The sequence below is a fragment of the Ambystoma mexicanum genome, chromosome 5p (assembly GCF_040938575.1).
Source record: "Ambystoma mexicanum isolate Mex_15411 chromosome 5p, UKY_AmexF1_1, whole genome shotgun sequence".
NCBI classification, from domain to species: Eukaryota; Metazoa; Chordata; class Amphibia; order Caudata; family Ambystomatidae; genus Ambystoma; species Ambystoma mexicanum.
The window spans coordinates 1,349,943,149-1,349,956,013 of NC_090930.1; the positions used below are offsets into that span (position 1 = coordinate 1,349,943,149).

General features: G+C 46.2%; 1 protein-coding gene across 2 annotated transcripts in view; it reads right to left on the reverse strand.

Moving 5' to 3' along the window:
- CMBL (carboxymethylenebutenolidase homolog) overlaps window positions 1-12,865 on the reverse strand; it is a 391,570-nt gene that overhangs the window by 340,613 nt on the left and 38,092 nt on the right. For both annotated transcript variants that reach the window (XM_069613746.1, XM_069613747.1), the window contains exon 2: window positions 9,975-10,200. In XM_069613746.1, coding sequence (XP_069469847.1) covers window positions 9,975-10,189 — 215 coding nt within the window. In that variant the 5' untranslated portion in view covers window positions 10,190-10,200. The remainder of the gene's footprint in view (window positions 1-9,974; window positions 10,201-12,865) is intronic.

Consider the following 12,865-nt stretch of genomic DNA (forward strand, 5'->3'; position numbering starts at 1 on the left):
CTGCTTTTAATTCTACTCGCTGTTTCCCACCAAGACTAGATAAACATGAAATATCATATTTACTATATGCAGATGACCTTGTTTTAATTAATAGAACACCAATTGGACTGCAGAGAAAACGTGTGGCCCTATCGGACTACACAACAAAGAATGAACTAACAATGAATACGTCCAAATCAAACATTCTTGTACTTCAACACAGTCATCTAGCAAAGAAAATTGGTTTTAAGTGGAAATTAGGAAATTACGTTTTAGATTGTGTACAAGAATATAAATACCTAGGTGAGAACTTGAATTCACTTCCTCTTGACATACCTTATTGTGATGAAATCATGGCTAAAATGAGACTACTTGCCATTCAAGGTAAAGCCCTACAAAATAATTATGGAAAATTCTCAATGATTCCGGCCAGAATATTCTATTTACAAAAGGTTGTACCAACAGTAATCTATGGAAGCCAAACCAAGATAAATCCCAAAGTTATGAAATGGGATTATATTGAAGGCATTTTTTGGAAACATATTTTACCGATTCCTCAGTGTCAAGGAGTTCCCCCCTTCTCACCTGAGTCCGTTCTTTACCGGCGTCCTTGGTTGATGCCTTCTTACGGATGGAACGGGTTTTGAAGAAGGCGGCCCATGTCTCTGCCGAATCCAGAATGCGTTCAGTTTTCCAGGAGGCCGAATCCAGGAATCCAGGAGGCAATGCAAGTTCGCTAGAACTCGAATCTAGGAGGTAAGAAGAAGGGGGGGGTCAAGGAAGGGAAAGCGGATTGGAAAAGAGAAGAACCGCGAGCTACGGAGCACACGTCTGGTCGCTACTTCGCAACAGCATTGAGACGCGTGGAGCCGCGGAAGGCGTGGTCTAAAAATAGAGAAAGGTTACGTCCAACGCATGGAGCGAGAAGAGAATGCGCTGGACGGCCATATTGGAAGTATTAATTGTATAAGCCCGTTGTGAGAGTGACCATGAGGCCCAAAAGGGGCGCACCCTGCGATTCATGACAGCATGCCTCCTCCGAAGACCCTTCCCTCCTGGTTTGCCCGGGTGGATGAGGTGGAACCTTCTGAGTAGCCGTGGGGCCTTGATGTTTGAGACAGGCTCCCAGGTTCTTTCGCTAGGAGGATATCCTTTCCATTCAACCAGGTATTGAAGCTGGCCCCTTCTATACCTGGAATCACAAATCCGAGATACCTCATATTCCAATTGGTAATCGACCAGTATAGGAGGAGGTCTGGAGGGGTTTTGGGAGAATGGATAGTAGGGTTTCAGTAAAGATGTGTGAAAGACTGGGTGTATCTTCTTCCAGGATTCAGGCAATTTGATCCTATAAGAAACAGGATTTCTAATTTCTTTAATGGAAAATGGACCATAGTACCGAGGGGCCAGTTTACTGGGTCGTAGATGTTGGGGTAGTAATTTTGAGGATAACCAGATCTTATCACCGACTGCATAAGAAGGGCCAGGTCTTCTTCTGGAATCTGCATATTTCTTGGTCTGTTTCCTGGCCTTCTCCACGAATTCCTTGGCTTCCTTATGTATGTTGACAAGGGTTTTGATCCAGGAGTCAACTGTAGGTACTGGTGTAGGTTGAAGAAGAACAGAAGGCAGGACCGATGGATGAAATCCTTGACTGCAATAAAAGGGGCTGATCATAAGTGCCGAATGGTCAGAATTGTTGTAAGCGAATTCAGTCACGGGTATCAGGAGCGACCAGTCATCCTGGACCTTGGTGGCGAAGCATCGAAGATACTGTTCCAGGGTTTGAATGACACGTTCTGTGATTCCATTGGTTTGAGGGTGGTAACCTGACGAAAGGGCACGTTGGATCCCTAAGCATTGACAGAGATGTTTCCAGAATTGTGAGATATATTGAGGTCCATGATCCGATATGATCTTGGAAGGGAGTCAATGCAAACGGTATATGTGTTCCAGGAAGATTCCTGCTAGTTCAGAAGAGGATGGTAATTTACGCAGGGGCGTAAAATGAGCCATATGAGTGAACAAGTCTATGCTAACCATGATGGTGGTGTACCCACGGGAAGGTGGCAGTTCCACAATGAAGTCCGTAGCGATAATATCCCAAGGCCTTGTTGGCAGTGTAGCTTGTAGTAGTAGGCCCGCTGGTTTCTTGTTATTGTGTCTATTTTGGCTACAGACAACACAGGATTGAATGTACTGCCGTACGTCGGGTCTCATCCTAGGCCACCAGAATTGCCTTTGTATCAGATGGAGGGTATTGGTGACACCACGATGACCGGAGTGTAGGGTATCATGACAGAGATTCATTATTCTCTGTTGTAGCTTTTTTGTAGGGATGACCAATACATTGTCCTTGAACAAATAACCTTCCCGGACCTTTATATTCCATTGATTTCTTTTGGATGTGTCGTTCCACAGATCAGAGGATTGGGTTTGTGCTTGGATATCTTCAAGGAGGTTGACTGCCTGGGCCACAAAGATCGTGGGGGAAAACATCTGAGGATATGCCTTGTCTTCAGTGGGCTCATAGTCAGGTCGTCGAGATAAGGTGTCGGCAATCAGGTTTTGTGATCCAGGAACATGAGTGATATGGAACTGGTACTGGGCGAAGAAATATGCCCAACGCGCCTGACGACTGTTCCTACACTCCAAAGACTGTAGAATCTGGAGGTTCCGGTGTTCCGTACGGACCTGAACTGGATGTTTAGCTCCCAGAAGTAGATGTCGCCACTCAATGAAGGCTTGGTGAATGGCTAACAATTCTTTTTCCAGGACTGAATAATGTGTTTCACTAGGAGTCAGGGTTCATGAGGAGTCAGGGTTCATGAGAGGTAAGCAATTGGGTGTTCCAGTTTATCTCCTAATTCTTGTTTCAGGACTGCGCCTATGGTGTAATTTGAAGCGTCCGTTTGTACCAGGAAGGGACGGCTAGTATCGGGTTGAGCCAAGATAGGAGCTTGTGTAAACTCTGCCTTTAAACGCTGGAACGCCATATCTTGTGGTGTTGACCAGAGGAAAGGAGTGTCTTTCTTCAGGAGAGCAACAATCGGTTGTACTATCTCGGAGAAATTAGATATGAATTTCCGGTAGAAATTGACAAGTCCCAGGAAAGATTGAATTTGTTTCACGGATGTAGGAGCAGGCCAGGTCAATATGGCTTTTACCTTTGAAGGGTCCATACCAGTTCTTTCTGGGGTAAGAATAAACCCTAGGCAATGGACGGAGGTCACATGAAACAAGCATTTTTCAGGTTTTGCCAGGAGTTTATGATCTCGGAGTCTCTGCAACACTGCCTTCATGTTGTATAGGATCCTTGGAGAAGATCAGTATGTCATCCAGATATACAATAACAAAGAGAAACAGCATGTCAGAAAACACCCTGTCCATAAAGCGTTGGAAAATTGCCGGGCCGTTAGCCAATCTGAAGGGCATGACTAGATACTCATAATGGCCAAAGGGTGTTCTGAAGGTGGTTTTCCATTCGTCCCCTTCCCTGACACGGATCAAATGATAGGCGCCCCTGAGATCCAACTTGGTGAATATTACTGTGCCTCTCACGGCTTCCAGGATATCCGAAATCAGGGGTAACGGGTACCGGTCCTTGAGGGTGCATTGATTTAGCCCGCGATAATCAAGGCAGGGTCTGAGTTCCTTGGTATCCTTCTTGGGAACAAAGAATAGAGAAGCACCAGCAGGAGATTTCGAAGGTTTTATGGTGCCATTTTCAAGGTTGGTATCCAGGTATTCTCTTAGGGCCTTTTTCACGGGTTCGGAAAGAATGAACATCCTGCCGAAGGGAATCACTGCAGAGGGATCCGTATCTATTGCGCAGTCTTCAGGTCTGTGTGGGGGTAAGGCCTGGACAATGGCAGTCGAAAACACATCAGCATATGCTTGGTAGGCCTCAGGAACTTGCATGACATTGGATACCATTAGTGGTGTCTGTTGTTCATTAGTTGGTTCCTTTGAGTGTGTTAATGGAGGTTCTAGAGATAGACAGTGAGACATGCAAAACTCCGAGCCTAGGAATAGAGAACCTGCAGACCAGTTGATATATGGGTTGTGTTTCTGTAGCCAGGGCATGCCTAATACCAAGAGGTAATGAGCTGACTTAATAATGTCAAACCTGATCAGCTCTTGATGGTGATTTATTGAAAGCTGGATCTCCTTGGTCTGCAGGCTTATGGGCCCTGATGTGAGGGGTCTTCCGTCGATAGCTTCCACAGGTTGCATGGTGCTTCGTGTCTCGTAGGGAATCTGATGTTTAGCAACCCACTCATGATCGATGAATATTCCCGTAGCTCCGCAGTCTACCAGGGCCAAAATGGAATAGTTCGTATTCTTGGATGGTGATAAAAAGGCCTGTAGTACCACCAAATTATTTTGTCCAGGAGAGTTCAAGGATGGAATGGATGTGGAGCAAACATCTCTCTCCCGAAGCTCTGCTCCATCTAGGATCGGGAGCTAGCATTTCCCGAACGCTGAGGGGGTGCTAAAGGACATTCCCTAACCAAATGCTTATCTGAGGCACAGTACATGAACAAGCCTGTATGAATTCTCCTCATTCTCTCTTGTGGAGATATGGGTCCACGAAAGGCCCCAATCTGCATGGGCTCGGATTCCGAGACTGGGCTTGGGTTGATGTCCGGTCTGGGGGTACCTTCAAATGATACCTTGGAAGGAGTTCCCCTGGATTTTTCTTTTCTGACTTCCTTTCCTGGATACGGAAGTCAATATGCATGGCAAGATCCATTAATGCCTGGAACGAGCTTGGTCGTGCCACTCTGGCCAGCTCATCCTTAATTTCTTTGTTCAATCCTCTCCTGAACAGGGTAAAACTCGCTTCAGTGGACCAGTCAGCTTCCTTTGCCAGTTGTTTAAATCAGGTCACATACGTGAGCATATGCTGGGCCCCTTGCTGAAAGTCTAACAAGCGTTCTTGTGCGCTGTAGACCTGCTCAGGGCGTCAAACATGTCTTTTAGGGCCCGTATAAACCCATCATAATCGTCCAAGAGGGCATCACTAGAGTTAACGAGGGGAGAGGCACAAGTCAAGGCATTCCCGGAAAGGTGAGATATTATAAAACCCACCTTGGCCCTGGGGGTCGCAAAGTAGTAAGGCTTGAAGGTAAAGTGAACCAAGCACGAATCCAGGAATGCACGAAGGGTCTTTGCTGAGCCGTCGTATTTATCCATGACGCCGCCCAGTATAACACTTTCTTTTGTAGCATAATCCTGGGATAGGACCAATTGTTTGAGAGCGGCGTTCTCCGCTTTCAGATTGTGTACCTCGGTTGATAGTTCCTGCATACGACGCATCAAGTCCTGCACGGCAGCCTCCATGTCGATATCGCCTTCGATTGGGTGGCCACTCAAACTGTCAACGAGTTCCCCCCTTCTCACCTGAGTCCATTCTTTACCGGCGTCCTTGGTTGCTGCCTTCTTACGGATGGAACGGGTTTTGAAGAAGGTGGCCCGTGTCTCTGCCGAATCCGGAATGCGTTCAGTTTTCCAGGAGGCCGAATCCAGGAATCCAGGAGGCAATGCAAGTTCGCTAGAACTCGAATCCAGGAGGTAAGAAGAAGGGGGGGTCAAGGAAGGGAAAGCGGAGTGGAAAAGAGAAGAACCGCGAGCTACGGAGCACACGTCTGGTCGCTACTTCGCAATAGCATTGAGACGCGCGGAGCCGCGGAAGGCGTGGTCTAAAAATAGAGAAAGGTTACGTCCAACGCATGGAGCGAGAAGGGAATGCGCTGGACGGCCATATTGGAAGTATTAATGTGTATAAACCCGTTGTGAGAGGGACCATGAGGCCCAAAAGGGGCGCACCCTGCGATTCATGACACTCAGGGCACCCCAATTGCCCTCGTCAGATTTGAATTAGGACTTACATCTTTAAATGCCTCAGTCTCTTGGCTAATGTTATCCTTGTATAGAAAGTGTCTAATGGCTTCCGAGACTAATAGGAATTTATTCCCTGTATTGAAAAAAGTTCTTGAAAAGCCTTTATTTAAACCACTTCTAGAATGGAAAAACTGTTGTGTGTCAATTCTGCATGAAGCAGATATTTCACTGGAACAGCTATTAGAATTCCCGGATAAGGCCAAACTGAAACTGTGGAGCTATGACTGGATTAAAACCATGGAACAAATGATGGTATATCAAGCATTCAAAAACGGTGCTTTCCAAATACGAGCAATCAACACAATACCACAGCATCTAATCAAATTTACTGATAGACTATATGCAGATGCATTTCTACGTTTTCGATTTGATTTACTGCCTACAAAAGATAAACTTGCCTCATACGATAAAAAATCGAATCTACTTAAAACATGTACCTACTGTAAAGAGGCTGACTCTATAGAACAACAAGACACTTACTGGTCGACTGTCCATCCCTTCTCGAGATGAGAACTTGCTATCTTTATAAACATTTTAAGCATAGAGTGTCTCTGACCAAGAATAAACTATGGGATGCAATATTCAACACTGCCAACACATCATTGATTATTGATTGCATCCAATTCTTGAAAGAACTAAATTTGATATCATCCAAATGAACAGGATTGCGATAATTACACCTATGTTCAGTTAGTCATGAGGTAACATGAGCATATAAAGCATAACTGTCGACGAAACGAATCTTGGCTTGCATATTAAGTACTGTCATAATATTAAAGCAGCATAAACAATATTTTAATTTTGTTTTCTAAAAGTATATGTATTTTAAAGGAAAATCGGTGTAAGAAATTACGATATGATGACGATATACAGGTGTAACACAAACATATAATTTATAAGTGAGCAGTGAAACGAAATGTGAATATGTAATTGAAAAAGTTGTTAATTCAACTAAAACAATGTATTCAATAAAAAATGTTGGTGTCCTTGTCTGTTCATCTCCTAAACAACTTGTGACAGCTTCGTGAAATCACTAATCTAGGATGGCCCCTTTGTTTTCCCCCAAAAGTGCTGCCTAATGCAGTATTCAATAGGTCTGGAGCCACAACACCAGCTTTCCTGACCATGGCCTGGTGGTGGCTTTGGAAGCAGTGCTATCCCCAGCTGTACACAAGATGCACTGGCTTTGTGGCAGTGACAGCAGTAGGTAGGGCCTTTAAGGATGTTGGGTTGGGGGCAGGGGGGTTGGGGGGGGGGGAATCGGGTTGGGTCCCTCTACATGCAAAGCTTTTTTTGGGCAGCAGTAGAGCCGAAGGGTCAAGACCTGTAAAGGTACACAGCCACCCAAGTTTCTCCTACCACTCCTCCCTCCACCATGGAATATACTTTAATGATAAAAGTCTCCTGATCCTTTCCAATGTCTGAGGTTGAGGGTCCCAATTGTTTGTGCATGCTTGTCATCTGCTTGTTTGTGCAGCTCACTTATAAGTGAAAGTGTGTCGGGGTCACTACTGCCTAGGGTCTGTCAGAGGGACAAACAAAATCTTCCACTTTGTGCCGATTATAATGCTCCTGTGAATGAGGTGGCAATGCATACACACTTTCATTCATGCATCCACTTATCCACGCACTCATCTATACATTCATCCAATCCCCCTCCTGCTAACCGAGCAACTCACTAACTTATTTACCTATTCACTCACTCATACATACTAACTCATCAATCCACTCATCCATTTTTACTCACCCATGCACCCTAAAGATCATGCATTATCCCAAGCACACACTACTTCCTCCACTCATGAATCTCCATGCTCGCTCATCCATCACAGTGGGACCTTTCCCATAATGGGTGACAGGGTGGTACCCCCCCATTTGAGGGGTGGGGGGCAGAGGGCAGGTAAGGGAAACCCAACTGAGCTCTAAGTTGCAGCAACCAGGTGGCAGAGAGCTCCAGTGTGGGCCCCAAGTGCTGTGAGGAAACCTATAACACCACCCTGCACATGCCCAATGGTGCATGCAAGATCAGGGGCTTGATCAATTGGACGTTCCGGCTAATGTACTGCATACCCGTTTCTTTAAATGTGGCATATCTCCACATACCCACAAATGAGGCTAGCGCCGGGTGCTGAAGTAGTAGTACTAACACATTCACAGGAACAGGATTCAGAGTGAGGTGTTGATTGAGATGCCACCATGCTTCCTGGCTACATGCATACATCGTACTGTGATTTTTTTCCTTGAGAGATGGTGCAGTGAATTCCTATTGGTAGCTAGTGGGCTGGTCGAGTAGGTAATTTAACAACTACTTTGGGTATGTATGAATGCATTCTTAGGCTCTCCTTCAATAGTCTCAATGATGTCTTGATTTTTACCATAAGATATATATTTCCTCCTCCGTTCTTCTCTTGACTTTTGCCAAAGGATGTTCCCCTCTTCCCCTGGTCTTCTATTGCCTTTTACCAAAGGATATTTATCTTTTTCCCCTGGTCTTCTCTTGACTTTTGCCAAAGGATATCTCTCTCTCTAAGCCTGGACTTCACTTCTCATTATATGGGCCCCAGACCCCGTTCTCGGGTTTATAATGTCTCTGAATCAGGCACAGTTCACTATCCTGTCAGGCATTGTCTAGCATGTACAATCTTTCAATTCTCTCAACATATGGGTTCTAGACCCTTGTCTCTCTTCATGGGTCCCAGACCCCCTTCTCAGGTTTATAATGTCTCATAATCAGACCCGGTTCACTATCCTGCCAGGCATGGTCTTCTCCTATGGTTTCTTTGGGGGTGTTCTCTCACCCAATATCTCTCTATTTCGTTTCTCTGCTTGGTCCCACTGGGATGAGGAAGATGGTCCCCTACTTCCTCACAACTACAGTCTCTCGGGGTTCACAGCACCTTCCCGGTCCCCCTTCCTGAACCTTCTAACTTGGTCCATGAGGGTTCCGGTCATCAGCAACATCAGCAAGCTTCTTTGGCTTCCCCTTGGCTTTCGCGGTCTGCTCTTGGCCACTCTGCCACACTGGTTTCTCTCTGCACATCGGATCTCTCCTGGACCACTCAGTGGGCTTCCTTCCTGCCACCGGACATTGGATATCCCAGCCTTCAGGTACGTTTAGGCTTCTTTCCTCCTTCTCTTTCCATCTTCATTAACAAGGCGTCTGGTTCTGCAGCGCGTCCCCTCTGGGCGCGGTCCCTTTCCAGCTTAATACTACACTGGGGCAGGACTGACCCCGAGGAAAGTGCTTCATCAGTTTTCATGGCTAGCCGTCTCTTGAATCTTCGATAGCTAGTATGTTTGTCTTGGTTCTGCATAGGTCTCTTCATTGTCCTGCTCTTTTATGTGTCAGTACTTGTGGAGCCATCTATTCCCATACTTTCCCAACTCTTCCGCGTCCCAGTACTGTCTATCTTATAGATAGTTCTAATATGCATGAAGTAACTGACAGAAAAAAAGAGGGGACATAGAGGATGGGGGAGGGGTGCTTGGGCCCTATCTGTGTTGTGTGGTGTATGATGTAGGGTAGAATGGTGGTTGACATACCGCATTCTCCTTTGATAGTCGTCACTTTTTCCACAGAGGGGGTCACCTCCCATGGGATCCTCGGTCTGAGTACCACCCCCAGAGGGACTATCAGGTATCAGGTAGCAGCCTCACCTCCCTTGCCCCATGGGAAGGGTCTCCTCTGGGGGAAAAGTGAAAAGATCAAGGTATTTGTCACAATAGTTCTATGTGCCATTGTGAGTATGCAAGTGTATTTGTGAGCAGGTGTAAATGAGTGTGCATGCGTAAAGTATTTATGCAAGTGTGGACCAGGGCCAGTGATTGCGAGGCTAAAGGTGAGGGAGGTGCCCGCATTGATTTGTGTTGCCAATCCTGCCATGCTTTGAAAACAGCCCAAGAAAGTACACTAGGAATTTAACAATTCTCAATTTGTTCGTTAAGCGCAATATGTTTTAAAATAGACTCAGCCCATATCAAAGTTTTGGTTAGGTTTCATTTTAATTCGGTTTTAAAAGCACATGTTGTTGTTTATCTTACTAAAAGGAGGAGCAGTACTGTAATGATGAATACATATTATTTCTTACATGTAACCATTGGCTGCAAGCATGTCCACAATGTATCGTGTGTTAGGGAGGGTCCATCCAAATATGTCCTGAACCACAATCACAGCTCGGTCTGTCTCCACTGGTGGTTTGCAAATGTACGCCTTGATGTGCTCAATTTGGACCTCCTGGCCAAGCCCTCCATATTCCAATTTATCTCCAATGTTGCACGGGCATGGGCACTCCTCATTTGCCATTTAGACACCGCCTGAAAATAAGGAAACTAAAACAATCAGACTGGTTTTAAACATCACCTAACAGTTTACATACCACTTTAAGGAGCTCTTTTTAAAACGTTTGCGATATAATTTATTTTGTAAATATTGAATGAAGAGGCAGTTCCGCTTAGCTCACATCCGATTGTACATGTTAAAGGTTGACATTTATACAACCGTTAAAACATTAATTAAAAATATATATATATAATTTTGCTCCAAACAAGCGTCTCCATCTTGCCTAGATACAAAGAAAGCACTTTATAAATGATGGTAAACACAAAACGGTTACTTTGTTAAAGGTGCTTCCCTCTGGTAATGTATCCGGTGTGTCTGAAATGGGCTGTCACAAGGAGGGCTGGGATCAAGAACTGCAGTTTATTCTTTTATTTTGGGCCAAAGTGTACAGGGTGGGCCAAAATAAAATTCTCCAATGTCCACGGCTATCCTCTGTCTGGGTCTGTGGTTGTCCAGTCAGACTTTTCGTTGTTTCTTTCTTGGACCCCAAGAAGATGAAAATGTAGCACATATGGTCAAAATCCTCATCTTTCTCTTGCTTGGAAAGAGTTCTTATCTCAGTATATGGGTTTTATGATTTCCTGTATCCTCTATTTTTATCTCTCGTAGTTCTTGGGTGGTTGACACCAGTTTCTCTAATCCAAGACCATTGTGGGTTTTCCACGGATACATGTGCTCTACCCTGACCATATCACTCAGTCCTTTGGGGTTTCCCTCCTCTTTTCTCTATCTCCCGTTGTGTGACAAGGCAGTTTTCATATATTTTCCTGGGATGCGGGTGCCCGTGGCCCATGACGCAGCCTGGGTAAAGGCCGGATAGGGTGGTGAATGTCCACTCCCCCCCAGAAAAGCCCATAGCCGCCACGTCAGACACCCTGGATGAAGCAGGAGGAGCGCAAACCATCCCCTGCGTCACTCTGATGCGCTGAAGAGAGGGTCCGGGTCCATGATGCCTCAAGGGCACCACAGGCGTGGTGGTTGATGACGGTGGAGTCCCTTGAGCAATGGGAACGCCGAATGGACAGTAAATGGCACCAAGGGGCTTGACAGTGATCGTGGGCGGCGCCACAAGCTATGGAGCTGCCCACAAGTCTGTAATCAAGGGCAGCCGCCCAGAGCATGCAGCCACCCAGAAGATAAAAAAGGGCTACAGGGGCGCAGCAGTGATCCTGGGCAGCCTCCAGGTATTTTATTTTATTTATTGTGCATTTGTTAGGCGCTTATACAAGTGAATTGTGTTTCAAGGCACCCACATGGCAACAGGGAGGGAACATGGGATTGAAACATTATATACACTTCAGGATAAAGACAAACCTACTATGCCTTGTGAGTATTCAGAACGTGCAAGTGCAGGGAGGAGAGGAGGGAGTGGGAGTAAGTGCTGGCATGTCTGCGCTCGTAGATGAGCAGCATATGTAGGTGCCAAGTATAGTAAGTGCTAAGGAGCATTGAGCTGCAATAAGTGGGTAAGTGCAGGCCTACAGTGGGGTAGGCAGGTGGGTGCTGAGGCAAGTGCAGGGTGCAGGCAGAAGCTGAGGCGATTGGGTGTGGCAGGCCAGGGCCCCAAGGACACATAAGGGCCCTCGTTACCAATGGAAGCGACTGTGAGGTTAACAGAGGAGGGGAGAAGGGGAAGGAGGAAGTGAAAAGGAAAGTCTTGAGGAGCTTCCGGAATTTGAGGAGGTCCGGTTCAAGAAAAAGAGGAAGGGGGAGGCTGTTCCACAATAGGGAACCTGCTAAAGCAAGAACTCGTCCTCTGGGCCTGTGTTTAGCGAAACGCTTCACATATAGAGAGTTGGTACCAGAGGAACTTAGAGGTCTAGAGGGAGAATATTTAGTGATAGCAAGTTGAGGATAGTGTGGTCCCCGGCCCCAGACAGCCTTGTGGATGATGCAGAAGGATTTGAATTTAATCCGTGCAGCAACCAGGAGCCAGTGAAGAGTTTTTTGGGGAGGAGAGATGGAGTCCCTGGGTCTGAGGCCAAGGAGTAATCTTGCTGCCCTATTCTGGATTAGATGGAGGGGTCGCAGAGAGGAAAAGGGGAGATTGAAGAGTAGACTTTTGCAGTAGTCAAGCCTAGAAAGACCCAGAGCTCTGATAGCATTGAGCTTCTGGGGGAAGTGAGAAAAGGGAGAATTCCTTTGAGAAGGAAGAGTTGAACGTTGGACTTCTTGGCAATGTCCTGGATGTGAGGGGGGGAAGGAGAGAGAGGAGTCGAAGATGACTCCAAGGTTGTTGGCTTCGGATGAAGGAGAAGGGGGAAAGCCCATAGAGGATTTTCAGAGCAAGGGGGAGAAAGAGAGAGCAGGGGTCCCAATAGGAAGGATCTCATTCTTGCGGCAATTGAGGCAAAGATCATTGGAAGTGCACCAGGAATGGATAGCAGATAGGCAGTCCGGGATGATGGAAGAAGCAAGAGGGTCAGCAGGAAGTCTGAAGAAGAGTTGAGTGTCATCTGTGTAGTACTGGAAGTTGGAGGAGAAGGAAGAAATGATGCATGCCAGCGGAGAAAGGTAAGTGTTAAAGAGCCAGGGGGAGAGGTTGGAAACCTGGGGGACCCCACAGGTGGACAAAGAGGTAGGCAAGGAGAAGGTGCCCAGAATAACCTGGGGCGGACAGTCAGTTAGGAAGGTCAGCCA